The 18,871-nt window shown below is 49.9% G+C and overlaps 1 protein-coding gene across 1 annotated transcript in view; it reads right to left on the minus strand.

Moving 5' to 3' along the window:
* EPB41L1 (erythrocyte membrane protein band 4.1 like 1) overlaps positions 1 to 18,871 on the minus strand; it is a 127,308-nt gene that overhangs the window by 33,354 nt on the left and 75,083 nt on the right. The window contains 12 exon segments of the mRNA XM_030309685.1: positions 149 to 331; positions 2,731 to 2,766; positions 3,663 to 3,811; positions 6,495 to 6,670; positions 6,888 to 6,985; positions 8,363 to 8,515; positions 9,004 to 9,091; positions 11,434 to 11,499; positions 11,501 to 11,529; positions 11,531 to 11,651; positions 14,698 to 14,773; positions 18,301 to 18,343. Coding sequence (XP_030165545.1) covers positions 149 to 331; positions 2,731 to 2,766; positions 3,663 to 3,811; positions 6,495 to 6,670; positions 6,888 to 6,985; positions 8,363 to 8,515; positions 9,004 to 9,091; positions 11,434 to 11,499; positions 11,501 to 11,529; positions 11,531 to 11,651; positions 14,698 to 14,773; positions 18,301 to 18,343 — 1,218 coding nt within the window.

Raw genomic sequence — 18,871 nt, forward strand, 5'->3', positions numbered from 1 at the left:
CAGCCTACCTCCCCCCCTCCCCATCAGCACCTTGTGCAGCAACTCGAGGAGGCATACAGGTGAGAAGGATGAGTGTAAGTCAGTGCAGAGCACCTTCCCAACCCTCTTTACCCAAAGCCCCTGTTGAGGGGTTCAGGGTGAGACCTACCTCATTGGCTTTCTCAGGAGTGCCCTTGGGGGAGGGGGAGGCGGGCGAGGAGGGCAGCCTGCGCTCCCGTTCCCAGTCTCGATCCCGGTGGATCAGTTTGCTGTTGGGTTCCTTCAGGGTCCTCTTGAGCTCATTTATGCTGGCCTGGTGCTTGAGCAAGACATCTTCTGGCTTGTCTAAGAACTAGGGGTGGATGGAGAGGGCAGTGGGTGTTAGAGGAACAGCTCCAAGCAGGGGATGCAGGGCACGGTGCAAATGGTAACCATGGCGGTCGCTGCCCTACATCAACAAGGTGATTCCCATCCAGGACTCCGTCTCACCCTCACTGAACCCCATGAACCAAGCAGGGCAGACATGATTAGCCCTGACAGGTGCACAAAGCACCTAAGATTAAAAAGAGGATCAAAAGGCACTTAAGATTAAGAAGAGGAGGCTTCTGGCCAAGCACCACCTTTTCTTTCCCTTTGCCTGGTTCCCGGCCTCAAAACCAGCAAGGTAACTCAAATCCCATAAGATGGGTGAGTTTCCACTGGTGCTGTGCACCAAGTCTCAACTGGGCATGGAGGTGACTTTTCTGGTTACAACCAAGGCACAGTGAGAACTGGCCAACCCTGTTCACGGGCTGCTCTGGTTCACTCCCTGGCCTCCGGGGCACCTGGTCCCTTCCAGCCAAGACTTGGACCATTGTGCTTAGCAGGACCCTCAGTCTAGGCCCCTCTTAGCCCAACAGGTGAGTTGCTCAGGCCCTAGGGGGCTTAGCATGCAGATACTCCTTAAGCCAGGGATACCCAGAAAAAATGAGCCACAGGAGCCAGGAAAAGATTGTGTTCAGCATTCTCTACTGTGAGCCACTACTTTCCTAATCACCCAGGATTTTCTGGATACCTGGTGGATACCAACTCCTCAAGAGCAGACAGGGTAAGATATGGCTAGATAGACAAAGTAGGGTGCTGTGGGTATTCAAGAGATGAGGAGAAATGGAGACCAGGAAGAAGAGAGGTAAGGCTGGGCACAAGAACTGATCTGGGTATAGCTGGAGTCTTAGATGTGTCCCCCATTAAACTGCCAAGTTTGAGCTCAAGCCAGTGCAGCATGACAGAGTAATCCACCTCAAGGTCAAGTGAGGATCAGCCTTTGCACAGGAGCCAGTAGGCCTACTTTTAGGGGTGGGCTGTTAGCTCAAGCATCTTTATCTGCAAGGCTGTTTTAGGATCATGTAAACTCAATTCAGGACAAGAAATGAACAATCTCAGCTTATTATAAAGTCAGATCAGCTGATTCTGGAAGAATTACCTGGAAGGCAAGCTTGCCCTTGGACAAGGCTAAAATCTTCCCCTGGGCTTATCTCTGGCATCCAAGGATCCACTATGATTGACTCATGAGTTAGGAAGGAAATTGATGCCACTGAGGCTTCTGTTTTCCCTCCAGACATCTGTCTGTACTTCCAGTATCCCTTCCTGAGCTGAACTGCCTCAGAACAATGTTTGAGAAGTCAAACCCGACAGGGTTTGCACAAAGCAGTGGGCTATGAGCTGCAATGGACCCAAGATGTGGCTTGTGACCTATCCTGAACCTGCCACACTGGCTCTGTGGGCACATAGCATTCCTGAAGACGAGAGAGAGGGAGCAGTGGAACCCTGTGATCCTTGATTAGGGTTAAGGGCTTTGGGGAAACCTAGTCCACATGTCTTGCTGTGCAGATGGGGGACTGGGGCCTCCAGCGGCTTACCCATGACCCTCAGAGAGTCAGGCTGAAACCCAGTTTGTGGACACCAAGGCCAGGCTCTTACGCCCCAGCCCTGTCCTCTCCCTCAGGGCCTACAACAGACTGGCTTCTAGAGTAGTACAGTTTCATATGAAGAGTTGGGGATTGTGTGAAAGGAAAGGTGAAGTCCTTAACACAGAGGAGTAAGTCCAAAGAAGCAACGGAAGGGAGAAGGAAGAGGAGAGAGAAGAGAAAAGAAGAGGCTCTCCACACAGCAGCAAACTCCACCCAGAGGGAGGGAAGCTGGAGTGTGAGAAGGCCAGAAGCATCCTGAGGCTCCTCCCTCCCCACCCCACCCACATTCTCACATCTGGTTGCCAACAGATACAAAAAGAAGCTTGGGGGGAGGACACAGAGGACACAGAGGAGGTGGAGGCATGACCAAACAGTGGTATGGAGGAGATGAGTCTGAGGAAGGGTTCGGGTGGGGTGGGGGAGATGAGACCAACGAAAGCATGGAATGGACTGGAAGAGCTGGCAGACACAGGCCGGATGGTCAGCAGTTGGGAAGCAAGCATGGGTGGTAGGAAGAGGCAGAGTGTGAGCTAGGTAGAAGGAGGGAGGGGGAAGCAGTTGGTTAGGGGGTAGTCTGAGCAAGGAGCTGGATAGTGGAGGGAGAGAAGGAAAGGTGGTTGGGGAGGGAGAGGGGCAGGAGGAGGGAGGAGCCGTAGTCGGGGGAGGAGTATGGCCGAGGAACAGAGGCAAAGCTGAAGCTGAGATGGTACCAGGACATAAGCCTGGGGTGGACTGTGGGATGGTGACAAATGAGCTGGGGATACGAATGGCTGGGTGAGTGGTGACAGGTCCCATGCAGTACCTCCTGCTTGTGTCTTGGCGTGGTTTCCTGCTCCGGCTAGCGAGAGGCGGGAGAAGGAGAAGGAACGGCAGGGTCAGTAAGCAAATGGATTAGAGGCACCGCAATGGCCCCTGGCCAGATCTGGTGCAGCAGGTAGCCCAGAGGGTTCTTTCCTGAGGAGCAGGGGCCAGGGAAGCTGGTGGGCCACCCAAGGGGCAGCGAGGTAGCCAAAGGTGGGGGTGTGAGGCAGGGTGCTGGCCCGGGGAGGTGAAGAAGGGGGTGGGAGGACTGGGGGCAAAGCAGGCAGTCACACTCAGTAAACAGGACATGAGGGCTCTGGGCATTCATGCTTCTTGCCGTCAGCATGTATGTTCAGGGGCCTGTGCTCCAAGCTACAACTGCATGACGGAAATACGCTACACCCATGTGTGCACATGCCCGTGTGCATGCTTCTTGCATGTCTGGGTGCATGACCCTACTCTGAGAGGGGTAAAAAACTGTGAGTGAATGCATGCCCACCGGAGGCCATGCGTGCCTGCAGGAGTGTGTGCACAAGTGTGTGGGAAATGCATGGGGCAGGAGGGGACATAATTGAACCTCATCCTTGTGAAGGCCTACAGGGACACCCCATCATGCTCTGGGGAGGAAGGGGCCATGCAAACCCAAATCGCAGTCAAAGGGGCAAATTAGGAGTGGGCAAGGGGAGGCTGAAGTCCTCTAGGGGACAGAGTGCCCCTGTGGGGAAGCAGGACAAAAGGAGGGGAAGGGGGCAGCGTGCCTACCACCCAACACCAGGGGATGTCAAGGTATTGGGCAAGGCCCTGTCCATGGTGCATCCCATAATGAGGGTGCTCGGCCACAGCTGGAAATACCTCAAGGCCAAGGCCGAGGCTAGACCCAGAATCAGCCTCCTGATCCCCAGGTCAGAGGGTATGAGAAAGTCAGGCTCCTACCTTTAGCTCCTTGATCTTGGTGGGAGTCCTGACCTCTCCCTCCTCGGCCTCTGACCGCCTACCCCCAGACTCGCCATCCTCCTCTTGCTTGTCACCATCGGGTCCTGCGTCATGGTTCTCACTAACCGAGGCTGGGCGGGAGAACTCCGCTAAAATGGGCAGAGATGGCCAGGCGGCCTTGTGAGACCTCTCCTGGGGGGACAGACAGGGAGCCAGCCCTGCCAACCGCCCAACCATGGTTGGAGTGGAGCACAGACATCCACATCTCCAACAGGTCAGGATAAGTACAGGGGAGGTAGCCGTGTCCAGTCATGAGGATGGTACGAAGCAGAGCTGCCTCCCAGCCCCAGACCCCCTCCTGACTTCTATGGCACTAGAGCTCAGGTTTAATTCTCAAATCCATCTCTTCTTGGCTGTGTGACCTTGGGCAAGTTATACAACCTCTCTGGGCCTCAGTTTCCTCATCTATAAACAATACTTATTTCAGACAGCTGAGGGAGGAATGAATAAACTAATGTGTGTAAATACTTAGAAGACAGACTGGCACAGAGTGAGCCAATTCAACCAATGTTGGACCACAAATGTTGATGTTTTTGTTGTGGTGGTTGTGACAGAATACTCACTTGACCATTATTTGGCAATACATAGATATTGTGAGATTAGCTTTTACTACTGAAAGCTAAAGTCCTGAGATTTGCAAATAATTTAGCCTCTTTATAAATTAGGGAAAGTTCAGAGGGATCCCTGTAATAACATCTTTCTCACTCACTGGCATTCCAAAGTACTTTTCTGAATAGGAAAGAAAGGGATGGAATTAGAGGCTTTACACTAGGCACTGGACATAATCCAGACTATGCCCATGGATGTCTTGGTGGGAAACAATGCCTGGAAAACACTGAATTGAAATGACCATGGCATGGATTATCCTTGGGGCTGGCCTAAATTAAAAGAGAATAATTATTCTTTCTATTCACATATACTCACTTCGCAAAGTGCCCTTTTATGCACACCTCTCATCTGATCCGCACAATCCTCTGTGTTGATGGCTAGAATGGGAATCACTTTCCTCACTTTACAAAAGATAAATTGAGACTCCAAGAGGGGAAAGTTCCCACTGGTGACCTTTCAGTGAATCAGGACAAAGACCTAGGTCTCCTGGTTTAGAGTTCAGCCTTCTGGTCCTCCAGAGGGATGTAGGAGAGGATGAGCCTCACCAGCTCTAGACCAATCTTTGCTGCCCTGCACAATCTGGGCTTCATGTAGGAAGCTGCAGGGGAAAATAAAGGGACTGTACTTTCCCTTTGCATAAATGTTAGCTCTCAACCCTTACTTAGCTCTCCTCCCACTCAAGGAGAAGAAGGAGCTTCCTCAGCCTCAAATGGACCTTTGAAAAACTTCGTGTCCTCTGAACATGGTCAGGGAGTCCTGGGACAGGTCTCACTTCACACTGCAAGAAAAGTATCAGACTCTCCTGATCACCTGGAAAACTCCTAGGTATCCTTCAAAACCCTGCCCAGTTGTCACCCTCCCTTCAAAGCCCTTTCTGCCCCTCCTAGACAGAATTAATCCCTCTCTCCTATATTCTGTTTTGTGCTCTGTATTCTGTATATACTTCTCCCACGGCTTGAATCACATTATATGCCTACAAACCTAGCGTTCTATGGGCTCCTCCAAGGAAAGGGTCATACTTATTCTAACACTTGCAAAATATTGTTGAGCAGAACTGGCTTGCCTAGAGCAGAACTAACTACCCCAGTGTGTCCTGGGAATAACCACTGTTTCCCCAGGCAAGTCCCTACCCCTTACCTTAACCTACCTCTGCAAACCTAAAAGCAATAATAATTTATTATTGCTACAACAAACAATAAACCATTATTGGGTATAATTTATTAGGTCCTTCTATGTGCCAGGAACTTTTTGAGGGGTTGTAGAGGCATGACCATATTTAGTTCTCCCTATAACACAACTAAGTATGTATTACTTATTTTGAAGAAGAGGAAATAGGCACAGGGCAGTTAAGCTCTAGACCTTCCAGCCATTCATGTATGGATATTTATGACCACTTCCTGGCCTGCAGAGCAGCTGGTGAGTACGAAGGCTGAGATTTGAACTCAGATTTGCTTAACTGAATCTCCCCAATGCCCATGTGGCCTCTGAACCTCTCCTACAAACTTCAGTGTGCATATCCTGGGGAGAGTCCTTGGCCAAGGCCCAGGAATCTTCATGTTTAACCAGCTTACAGGTGATTTCTTGCAGGTGGTCTGTGGGCCATGTTTTGAGAAGCCCTGGTCGGCTGGATACAGGACAATGTAGGGCCAATTCTCACTGATATTAAGGGCACCTGTCAGCCCAACAGGACTAGGGCAGTGGAGAGCACCATGTGGTTAGATGTCGATCAGTTCACTGGAACAAAAAGAATGACTGAGAACAACCAACCCCTCAGCCTCCCATCAGGTAAGGCATCACCAGTCACATTGCACATTGCAGTCACAATATACCATTCTCCTCGGCTGACAGTCTGTGAATCACTAAGCATCATGGGGGGGGCCAGAAAACCATATGGCTGAACCTGCAACCCCAAAAGGCCACGACTCCGGGAAGTTGCGGGAAGTCCAGAGAGTGGCAACATCATATTCCAGCGAGAGTGATGCTGTAGCCTAGGCGAAACCACCAGGAGCTGCCCAGGTGCATGCACCAGGGTCTCGGGCCACCAGGCTTGCTGCAAATCAATGTGTGAGGTGTCCACCACTGTCACTGCTCATTCTGCAAAAGCCGGTGTGCCCCCACTTCCCACTAAATGCCACCCTCTCCCATCTCCCATTTGGGGCATACCTCCATCAAGGCTGCGGGACATGGTGTACCGTTTGCTGGAGGAACGCTCAAAGAAGGGCGCGGGCCGATCAATGAGGGCGCTGGCCTGGCGGGTCTGTGCCTGGGTCCTCCCACTATACCGGAACTTGGAGCCCATCACCAGGAAGCCCTTGGGTGGGGGCTCAGGTGACACCAGCCTGCAGTGGAGTGAGGAGGTGAGGAGGGGATCGGACCTACGTTGTCAGGCCCAAGGCTAGACCACAGCTGGCCTTTCATCCCACTGTCCCACAAGCTACAAGTCAAAGTGGTCCATAACGGGAGGGACTTGGGTAAAGGGGCTTTCATGGAGTCCCTCCGAGTTCCTTCTCCTGCTTCCCCCCCTCACAGAGCATACGACCCCAGGGTCAGGCTCACCGGAAGAATGTGTGGTGCTCGATGCAGACCTTCCACAGCCTCTTAGCTGACCGGTGGTTTGGGAGTTTAAAGCCAATTGTGCTCTCAAACTGCTCGTACTGTGAAACCAAAGAGAGTGGGTTAGAAGCAAGGCCTGGGCTCTCGTGCTGCTGGTCCGTCCTTTCTGAACCTCTTCTCAGGCATGTGCGACTCTAGCCTGTTCATTCATTTACTCAATAAAGTGGACAGAAACCTTACTCTGTGACAAGTCCTAAGCAACAGAGACAGCATGGTGACCAAGACAGAAGATTCTTGGGGACAGGGAAGGGGGATGCTCTGATAACAAATTAGTAAACAAAACCACTTTAGACGCTGATGAGGGAATGAACAGAGATGTGTGATGTGACAGAATACCTGGGCAGGTGTGGGGATCAGGATCTGTCCTAGAAAGGGTGACCTGGGAATGCCCTCTAAACAAGCGATCTTTGAGCAGACATCTGAAGGATGGGAAAGGAACCCACTATGTGAGAGAGAATTTCAGGTAGAGAGAACATCAAAAGCAAAAGGCTAGAGGCAGGAAAGATCTTGGCTCATTCTAGGATGTCAGGTAAAGCCAAAGGGGCTGGAGCACAGTGCACATGGGACAGAGATACACGGGAGAGGTAAGTGGCCACACCTGGAGTTCAGAAAGTAGCCCATGAGCCAGAGAGCTCTTGAAAGATTTAAGGTGGGAGAGTGAGCGGGGAGGGAGGGGGGTAGTAGTAATCTCATTGCATCAGACATGACCTGATGAAAGGGACTTTTGAGCTCTTTTTGGCAGTTATGAGAAAAATGCCCTGAAGGCACAATGGAGGCAGGGGGACCAGTGAGAAGTACCTTGTAGAAATGTAGGTAAGAGATGGTGGCTGTTGGTGACTGGTACAGTGGAGAAAGACAGAAGCAGATGGGTTTGCATTTATTCGAGAGGTAGAAATAAATGGACTTTTTTGATGGGTGAGGTATAGAGGTTGAACATATACACGTTTGTGGTGTGTGTGTGTGTGCGTGTGTGTGTGGTCATGTATTTTGGTATGTGTACATACTTGAATATTTCATGTAAGCAAATACATGGATATGGATGGCCAGGTACTCATTGATCTGTGTAACTTGAATATATGGGTTATCTTTATGTGTGCTCCTGTGTTTGTGTGTTATGTCTGTTTGTAAATGATGTTTGCATATAGGCACATACATAAGGCATGAAGTCTTTTGTTTAAAGTAGGCTTCATGCCCAATATGGGACTTGAACTCATGACCCTGAGATCAAGAGTCGGATGCTCTACTGACTGAGCCACCCAAGGTATGAAGTCTATGTAGAGAATCCCAGAAGAAGAGTGTTTTCTCCTTACCCAGGACCCATGTATACTAAGTAGGAAAAACCCAGGCTCAGATGTCAGGGTCTTCTCTCCATTCTAGACAATTCCAGTGAGAAGAAGGGGTTCCCAAGGCAGGCTCACCTCCCCAGGCCGGATCTTGATATAGAAGTTACTCCTCTTATAGGAGATCTTGAGAATCTTGGGCCAGGCGAAGCGGTTGATTCTCAGCCGGTCCCGGTAGATAAGCAGGCCATTGGCACAGACTCCCAACATGATGTCAATGCCCTCGGAGTCCTGCGTGAGTAGACACCATCAAATGGCAGGCCTGGAGTCCACACCTGCCATCTGGCCTGAAACCCCTTCCTGAGCTCTGCTTCTAAGAGACTCCAGGATCGGGGTTAGAGCCTACATGCTGGAGCCCCTGACCCACCCCACACAGTCATTCACTCCATTCATTCATTCATTCTGTTATTTATACACCCAGTTGCTTTTTTGATCATTCTCTCTGTCACTTACTTAATCATTCATTCGCCAGAAAACATGGAGTGATACATATGTGGTACCAGGCCAAGCTCTACGTGGTACAAACAGGTTCATAAGTAAATATAATATGAGAAAGGATTATGGAACTTTGAGGAATGAGAAATAAGAATATAAAAGGATTCAGGTTGGAGGGAACACAGGGTCTGGCACACCAAGCCCTCTGGAAGCACCAGGGACACACACACACACACACACACACACACCCCAGATGCTAGGCGGACCCTGGGACCCAGCAGTACCTTGGCATGGTGCAGGTCTACTCCATACATGGAAAGCTTCTTGGCGTTCTCTAAGAAGTGGATTTCTGCTTCTCCTGGAGTCATGCCCCTAAGAGAAAGAACATGATCACAGACAGCCATGGAAAAGGCCCAGGCCTAAGTCCTGCTGGCTGAAGGTGGCTGTGATCAGAACCTGTGATTCTAGGAAAACAAATGTGCTGGAGTGGGCATATGACTAGGCCTCGCCCAGTCCCTCCCCTCTGCTCTCAGTGCAAGATGGTGCACCCCCAGCCCCGGCTTCAGCCACCCAATCCCTTCCTGTTGCCAAAGCTCAGGTCTAGTCTTGTCTCCTCTGGGAAGTATTCAAGGGATGAGGTGGGAGTCGGGATTTCTGCTTTAATCTGCCACTGAGTTAAATGTGAACCATAAATTCTGCTTCTCCTTGACTGAAGAGCCACTGTGGAAGACATTGTTCATTATAATCACCCAGAGCTCCTAAATTATCACCCCCATAAGATATTTCTCTCTGAACTTTGTATCAGCAACCACTTCATCTCCCCTGAGAAGCAGGTGCACGTTCTCCTTTCTGAAAAGAAAGTTATGTAATTCATCAAGTTCCTTCTTTGCTTTGGCTGCCAGGAAACTGTACATTTTCTATTTAGTCACGGCTAACATTATTGAGCACTACATGGGTTAATGTTCCAAATGCTTCACATGTATGAACTCACCGAACATCGTACAATTCTGTAAGGTATGTCTTACCATTTTTCCCACTTTATAGAGAAACCAGCACAGGGAAACTCAAATAACTCGCCTCAGGCCACACAAACTATTAAGCAGCAAAAGTCAGGATCTGAGTCCAGACAATGTGGCTCCAGAAGTCTGTGCTCCTTCCGAATCCTCACTTACATCTGTCTCCTATCCCCCTGGGCCTCAGTTTCCTCTGCTCTGTCTACCCTCAGTGAGCTGCTGTGTGACATGCCTGGACACTAGATGTCCAGGTGGCTTAAGTCAAAAGAGCTGTAAAAGACTGAAGGGGTGGCTATAGCATTCTCCAGCCTCTATTTGAGCTTCTTTCTCTGAATCATCAGGACTTTCACAAATCCTAATACATCTTGTTACCTATGACAGGAATGACAGACGGTGGGGCAGGCAGGCCGTCCGTCGCTCCCTCTTCCTGAGCCCAGACAGACACGGCTAACCAATGCGGTTTCAGTATCCTGCGAACATAATACAGTAGCAGCCACTACTACCCAGAGTTGGTGTGCAAGTCTCTGAGAGACACCACTTGCCACTCTGGACCTAGCACTCCATCACACTCCAATGGGCTTTCCTCCCCCTGTACACATTCCCTCCACATCCGGTCCTAGGCCTCCTCTCCAGATGCAGCCCCCTGGAGACAATTCACCTGACTCCTCCCATCCTCCATTAGCAATAAGGTAATATCACCATACCCCACCCCCCCACACACACATACACAGCACTTCATGGCTTATAATGCACTTCACATCATTTATCAAATTAGGTTCCCATAACAACCCTGGACTTGGAGCTCAAAGCACTTCCAGCTTAAAGGACCCTAGAGGCCATTTAGTTCTAGGTGATTCCCCCAGGGGTGGTACGAACCAACCTCACAGCAGCATTTGGAAATGGGGAGGGGGCATTTGGTTGTTAGATGACTAAGAAGGTGTTATGGGCATTTGATGCCTGTAGCCCAGGGATGCCAAACATCCTGCACAATGAATTCTCCTGCCCCAAATACCAACAGTTGAGACACACGGATAATCTAAATCCATACATGTGCAAGTGAAAGATGGGGCTGCTAAGTTAAACAGCCAGCTGCACAATGACCCATCTAGTTAACCATCATCTAACTCCTAGAACAAGGTGCTTTCCATTGCACAACTATTCAACCCCTAAAATCACAGAGAGCAACAGTTAAGTATGTGGCATGTCTGTAATGTGTACCATTTAGTCCCCCAACAACACCACAAGGCAGCTTCTATTAGCACTCAAACTGAACAGATGAGGAAACTAAAGCATAGGGAAGTGAAGTGACCTGTCCAGATCCCCTGGCTAGAAAGTGGCACAGGGAGAACATGAACCCAGGCAGTCCAGCTTCAGAGCGCAAACTTTGAACTTCACGCCAAGACTGAGACATCAGGACACAGGAGAGTTTTGCTTATCTCCAGCTGGCAGATAAAGAGACTGATCCTCGGAGGCCACAGACAGGGAATTATCATACCCACAGAAAAGCTTATGAACTTGAGGTCCAAGAGGTCATTTATGGTCACACTGCTAGTTCTACCATTCCCATTTGATAAGACCCAGTGGGATGAGATGATTTGCTCTCGGATACACCTCGAGTCAGGGGCAGAGCCAGGCGGGGGTACTTACAGCGCAGCATCTGGGGCCCTAGCTAACGGCTGAGGAGCCAGGGAGACCCCTCACCTGTATGTCTTGTGCAGCTCCATGATCCTCTCCTCCAGCTCCCGGGTCTGGTTGGGGGCAAACGGAGTCACTGACATAGTTGCCTACATGCTCCTCAGGCATCATAGTCGCCCAGTTCAGCCTGCACAGCGTAGGAGCCCAGCAGGGCATGTGTGACGAAGGAGCAGGGCAGCCGGCCCGTGATGATGTCCGCCCGCAGCTGCAGGCACAGGTAGTATCTGGAGATAGGGGAGAGTGGCCATGGGCATGGGCCCCACCCCCTCCCTAGACACCCCCAGCACAGAGGCCCACCTGCCCATCAGAACCAAACTGATCAACACTCGGTTCAGCAGAAAAGGGATGCTCCTAGACACTGGCATTTCAGGCGCTGATACTTTGGGTGTGTCCTAAAAGGATGGTTTTGTCCATTTTGCGTGCCTTTAAATATTTTGTTAATTTCTAACTTTGAGGACTTTTCCCTACTGTGGAAACATTAAATTTCTAACTTATTTTGAAGCTAAATACTCTGCTGGTTGACGATTTTTTTTTAATTTTATCTATTTTAATCCTGCAATTAATATATTCTTATTGTGGAACAGATGTAAACTTTTCTTGTTGTTTTGTCAATGTTTTTTTTTTTAATTTATTTTGAGATAGGGGAGAGAATGCACGTGTGTGTGTGCAAGTGGGGGGAGGGGCAGAGATCCAGGAGAGAGAGACTCTCAAGCGGGCTCCATGCTGCCAGCACTGAGCCCAACACGGGGTGTGATCTCACAAACTGTGAGATCATGACCTGAGCCGAAACCAAGAGTCAGATGCTAACCGACTGAGCCACCCAGGTGCCCCTGCAGATGTACACTTTCAGGATAATTCTAAATTTCTTCTTGATGTCTATCTCAGCCCTAATCCCCTCCCCCAGAGATCACCCCTATTATCTGTGTGGCTGCTCTAGATTTTCTTCCTCCGTGGACATACAGAAATTCGCGTGTTTTGATTCATGGGTCTTTTTAACACGTACATGGTATCAAATGATACATCTAATTCTACAGCTGCTTTTTCAACCCAACTACGTGCACCAGTGCCCTTCCCAGATCAGCACAAATGACCTGACCTCATTCATTTTAACTTCTGCACCGCATTCCACAGCCAGGACAAACCTGTTTGCCAATGTTTTCTCAAACTTTTTATTTTGCCTCCAGCTGTAAGTGAATTGTCTAAAAACAAATTGTTTTAAAGAACATTTCCAACCATAAGGCTATGGTTTTTTATAACTTTATGCACACTTGGATGATTTTACAGTTTTTAGATCCATTTTAAACAATTTTTTTATTGCTTTTTCAGTTATTGCATTAAAAAAATGTTTCAGTTCATTCTCAGGCAGTGATGCCTCCTTGCCCATTTTGCCATGTTTCACCATTGTTTGCAATCATCTATTGCTTTTCCTTTTTTTTTTAATTTTTTTTTTTCAACGTTTATTTATTTTTGGGACAGAGAGAGACAGAGCATGAACGGGGGAGGGGCAGAGAGAGAGGGAGACACAGAATCGGAAACAGGCTCCAGGCTCTGAGCCATCAGCCCAGAGCCCGACGCGGGGCTCGAACTCACGGACCGCGAGATCGTGACCTGGCTGAAGTCGGACGCTCAACCGACTGCGCCACCCAGGCGCCCCTATTGCTTTTCCTTTTAAGTGGCTTTTACTCGTATAATTTTTACTGCTCCATGACATTATTTTGCGGTCTGAACTGAAGCTCTGACACAAAGTATGTGCGGCCTCAGTGTGCACTCAGGGCCAAGGCATAGGCTCAGAATCAGTAGTAGCTCAAACATCACAGGCACCAAGTGCGGGCCTAAAGGCATTTTTGTTCAAGTCTAAAAAATAGAAAATCACTGCCACTCTGACCAACATTTCATTTTGTCATTCTGACCAGTTTATTTTGAGCCTGAATATTTTTTACTAAACCAGCTGCTACTACTATCCCATTCCCTGAGGTCTTCCATGCCAAGCAGGGCTAGTTTCTCTCCTGGTGTCCCTAGAAGCCCAATGCCCGGGGTCTGGCACAAAGAGGAGAGATATCAGCGGGTAAGACCAGAGGAATGGGGACTAAGCTGGTCTACAACCCTCAGCCCTCTTGGAAATGGAATTGAGACCTTGTTGCTGAATCTTGGTCCCAAGATGACCTCAGGGCTTAGAGCAGGGCTAATGAGGCCAAGACTTCAGGTCTGATCTATCCCAGGGACATCTGTATTATCTCCCAAGGCCACAGTTGGCATTGTGCCTGTGGCCCATTGCTTGGCAAACAGGCAGCCAATATTAAGAAGAGACCCAATGGGAGAGAGAGGCTGGCTTAGTAGCCCCTCCTCTGCTCTAAGAATAACTCCAAGCCATCATCTTATTATTGTTGGGAGTATGGGGCCCAGCACATGGATAACACAACCCCAGGATATCATGAAGTGAGATATCATGAGTTCCTCTTGGAAAGGGCTTAGATAAAGAGAAGGGTCTCTACCTGTTCTGATTCCAGAGGTGGGATGAACCCCCATAGAAGTTCTCATTCTGAAAAATGCTTTGCACCCCACTTCTAATCTTCAAGCCACGTGATCTACTGGCCCTGAGGCACAATGAGATTGTACATACAATCCATGTTCACTCCAGCAGCCCAGGCTTGCCTCCATGGGGCAGGGGGATCATGTCTCATTTGACCCTTACATGCCTGACGTGTGCACAGGGCAGCACATGGGACCAAATCCCTATGGGCAAAGGCTCCTGTGCTCTACTCCTGCCTTATCTCCAAAGTCAAAAATGGTGGTCCACCCAGAACATCAGCCTTCAGATGTGTTTGGCTTGTCCCATCCAGAGATGGCCTCTATCATGATTTTTAGAAGTTTGAATTAGCTACTAACATTTGAAATTTGTGGATTTTCCCTCTCAAATCTCTAGCTTCACTTCAACAGTTCCTACATGGCACTGATTTCTGGGGCTAACAGCAATTGTTTTAGATGGTGTGTGCCCTCTTGAATTTCAATTTCAATCAGTGAAATGGGTCCCAATGCTGCTTGGGATGCTTCCCTCTCTAAAGCTGAGGGTGCGCTACCACTGCCTACTCTGTTTGCATCACTTTTTCTTGCACTGAGTCAGCTTCTTTTGTTGATGCTGTCTGCCTGGACTTGCTACAGGCATCTCAGTTTGCAACTGCCACATCATCACTGCCCCATGTCTACCAGGGCCGGGTGCCTTTGTTCCTAATCACATGGCCAGCACACCTACCCCCTCTCTGCTGCCCTCACCTTGTGATGTCTTCTGTCAGCTGGGCAGGATCAGGGGGGTAGAACTTGACCGTGAAGGCAAAATTCCAGGGGCTGCCTAAGAGGAGAAGATAGGGGAACAATCAGAGAGGCCCCATCACCCCAGTGGGTGACCCAGATGCATCATACTATGGGCAACTTCTCAAAGTTTTCTCATATCTATAACTTCAGGACAATCTAATCAGGAAGACTGGAATATTATTCCCACTTGAAAGATGAGGAGACTGAAGCTCAGGTTGAAAGACTCGTGAAACAGCAATGGGAAGGAAGGTAGAAAGAAAGAAGAGCAGTGGTGCATGTCAATCCTACTGGGAATCACAAACTTCACTTCAGGAAACCTTGCAGCAACTCCTATGAGAAAGTCTTATGATTATCTCCATTTTGCAAATGAGGACACTGAGGCCCAGTCAGTAAAGTGGCCAGCCCAAGGTCACTCAGCTAAGAAACAGCAATGCTAGGGCTCAGACCCAATCCTCCTAGCTCCAGAGCCCATGCTCCCTCCTCCACATCAAAGTCTATGCCATTTGATGTTAATGGGAAGAAAACAAATCATATCAAATGGGTTCCCTCACTGTGGACTTCTCAGAGCCCTCACTCTGCTGTTGTCAATTGCACCCCTCAAGGGGACATGCATTTAGGGGTTTCCCAAACTTATTTGACCTGCTGTGTCCATTTCTCATAGGGCATCCTGCCAGATTACTGTTCCTAGGAACCCCCTTCATAAGACTGCCCTGTGCCAGGTTGGCTCCACATCGGATGGCAGAACGGGGTGTTAGCAAGACCTAAAAGGCAAGCGTAACGAACAGAAAGTAGCAAAGGGCTTTTCACGGGATAAATGTTAAACTCCACACTGAGATACAACCAATCAGTGGTACACAAATAGGCAGAGAGAGAAATAAAGGCTGAGGTTTTAGCTGGAAACAAGCTCTCCAAGCCAAGAAAAGGGATGACCACTTAAGAGAGAGGAGGCCTTGGAGGAAGGCTACTATCTAGAACAATGGGCAGCTCACTCCTGGGACAATGTGAGAAAGCAAGGCCCATCCAAGGTAGGACCATGGTCACAAAGGACTGGAGGCCATGCCATTACCACCATCCTTGTCCCTGTGATCCTCACCGTCTTCCCCAAAAAGCTGTAATGTCTCCAGTGCTTACTAAGTGCCGGTCACTTTGCTTGCTAAGAACTGTCCACGCACATATAGGAGTTCGAGCTTCATAATGATCCTGAGGTAAATTTTTTTTTTATTTTTAATGTTTTATTTATTTTTGAAAGAAAGAGACAAATGGAGGGGGAGGGAGGAGGGGCAGAAAGGGGGACGGGGGGAAGGGTAGAAAGAGAGAGATACAGAATCTGAGCCAGGCTCCAGGCTCTGAGCTGTCAGCACAGAGCCTGATGCAGAGCTCTAACCCATGAACCGTGAGATCGTGACCTGAACCAAAGTCAGACGCTTAACCGACTGAGCCACCCAGGTGCCCTAAACTTTTGTTTTTATAGATGAAGATTCTAAGAGAGTAAGTCACTCTCCTAGGGTCACTGAGCTAGTCAGCGGTACAGAACTGGGATGTAAGCTCCAGTCACCTGACCCCAGAACCCACAGCTAAAGCGGCCTCAAGGAGAACAATCCCCGCCTCAGGAATAATAGTAGTAGCAGTAGTAGTAATAATAGTAATAACGACAGATAATATGTACTAGATGCTTCTAGGTGCAGGCACCATTCCAGGTGTTGTACACATGATAGCTCATTTACCCTGCACAACAACCCTAAAGATAAGTCCTATCATTATCCCCACTTTACAGGTGAGGAGACTGAGGCACAGAACAACTGAATAACACAAGAAGTAGTGTTGAAGTCGGGATTCGAATCCAGTCAGTCTGGCTTCCAGTGTCTGTCTTTCAACCATCACACCAAACTACCTCAGGGAAGCACCTACTATGTGCCAGGTGCTGTCCACATGTAACCGACACCTCGCCTTGTGAGGCATGAACCCTAATCCACTTGCCAAGGAGAGACAGAAGCCCAGAGAGGCACCCAGAGAGATTTAGGAGGAAATATACCCAGCTCTGAAGCCCAAGACACAAGGACCCACGGTGCTGCCTTCAGGAGGCTGAGGGGCTGAGCAAGAAAATGGTGGGGCGCCTCACTGGCTCGGTCAGTGGAACATGAGACTCTCGATCTCAGGTTTGTGGGTTCAAACCCCACACTGGGTGTAGGGATTACTTAAAAATCTTTTTAAAAAATTGTTCTATGAGGGCCCCAGAAGGCAGAACAAAGATGAATGGGTAGAAGTCCCAGGGGTAGGGATGGAGACTCTGGCTCTACCGAAGGAGGCAGAACTGCTCCTCCATGACCTGAGATGGTCACAAGCAGCAGCCATTCACGAGGCCTGGGCCGTGCTGGCCGGGGCTGCAGAGATAGGGGACCGACTGACTCCCTGCTCTGGGGAAAGATGCTGAGCTCCAACGATTCTGTCTTCTGCCTCTCCTTTCCAAGCTCCTGGTCCTCCTCAAACACTGCACACTTGGCTGCATGTACGTGTTCCAATTCTTGCAGGCATGAGAGGCAGGCCTCCCAGCTGGGTTGGGACTCCTAGGGACAGCCCGAAGCCCAGGCCTAGGACCCTGTCAGCCCCAGAGGAGCATGCTTCGTCTGTGTGCCTGCCTCTTTGTCTTCAACTGACAGGAGCCTACAGGAAGAATCCCTCCAGCCCCTCCCGGAGAGTCAGCTGGCATCCCTGGGCCCAGCTGCCTGCTGTCATGGCAACAGGCTCTGCTTTCCAGCCCCGAGGACCAGGGAGTCCAAGCACAGCCAAGGGGGAGGAGCTCCCAGTGGAGGCATCTCTGCTTCTAGGCTCCAGGTCTCCACCTACTGCGTGCCCCCTGGCTGAGCACCTACTTCCTCCCTTCTGCCATTAGAAGGCTGCTCCACCCCTCCCAATATGCCCTTCCTCTCTGAGCCAGAAAGGACAGGTTGTCTCTTCGCCCCAGGCCTTGAAAAGAGAGCAGGATGGTGTTGGGAGGCCAGGGCTAAAGACCTGGATTGGCCAATAGTTCACTCTGCGACCTTAGGTAAGCAACTGCCTCTCTCTGGGCCTCAGTCATCTATCATTAAAAACAGAAGATGGCCCAGACCAGGGCAGGCCTAGCTTTTCCCTAACATGTTAACTCCCATCAGTTGGCCGTGGTCTGCAGTGTTGTGTGGATGAGGATTCTGAGCTGAGTCAAGGGTCACCAATCATAGAAGTTTACACCAGCCTTGGACAGGAAGGAAGCTGTTTTCAGGCCATCAATGTGTCCCCTTATCCTAGATGATTCTGCAGGTCCGTTCTAGGCCTATCACCCTGAATGCATCTATGATTCCTCTGCTAACCTGCTGTGCAACTCTAGGTGGTCATTTCTCTTGTGCCTACCTCGGATTTTCATTTATAAGGCAATGCCGGGCCTTCCCAAGATGTGCTGTGTAGCACAAATGAACTCATGGTTCCGGATCCTTTTCCCCAAGTAGGAGAGAGCAGCACAGCTGGAGCCCCTGCTGCCTGGAGACCCCACCCGCCCTTCCACAACATCCCCAACCATGATAAGCCACTCACTCCGAATCTGCTTTTTGATTTCCTTGGAGGGGTCCAGCCAGTTCTGAAAGAGAAGATAGGGTTCTTTAGAGAGAAGATGGGGGAGAGGGCCAGACAGGGCTAGGAGAGAGAGACATCCTGAAATAGCCTGTTAGCACCCTGGTGGGGAACACCCTTCCCGGACTGAGCAGTCTGGGCCCTTTGGAGCTGGAAAGTGAGGGAACGAGATCTCCATTCACCACCGGGCTTGGGACCCTGGATCCATGGCTGGCATTGCTCTGAGGCAGCAGGGTGGGCAGGTCCCTGCAGCTGCAGTGGGACAGGTGGAAAGGAAGAAAACTCAGATAGGAGGCTCCCAAGGTGGGGAAGAGGTACTGGGGTAAGTGTCTCAGGTCCCCCAGGAAGCCAGGCCATGGCTCTCCAGGTATGCATCTGGGGGGGTCACTTGCAGGTCCCCAAGAAAGGACTTGGTGGGAGGGGTAGAGACAGAGAACTGAGGCAGAAAGGGCTGGCTGAACCTTGGGTGCATGCAAACGGAAGGCACTTAATGAGAAGCTAAGGACTGATGGAAGGAGTGGGATGCAGGCAGGAC

Source organism: Lynx canadensis, chromosome A3 (genome assembly GCF_007474595.2).
Source record: "Lynx canadensis isolate LIC74 chromosome A3, mLynCan4.pri.v2, whole genome shotgun sequence".
Taxonomy (NCBI): Eukaryota; Metazoa; Chordata; class Mammalia; order Carnivora; family Felidae; genus Lynx; species Lynx canadensis.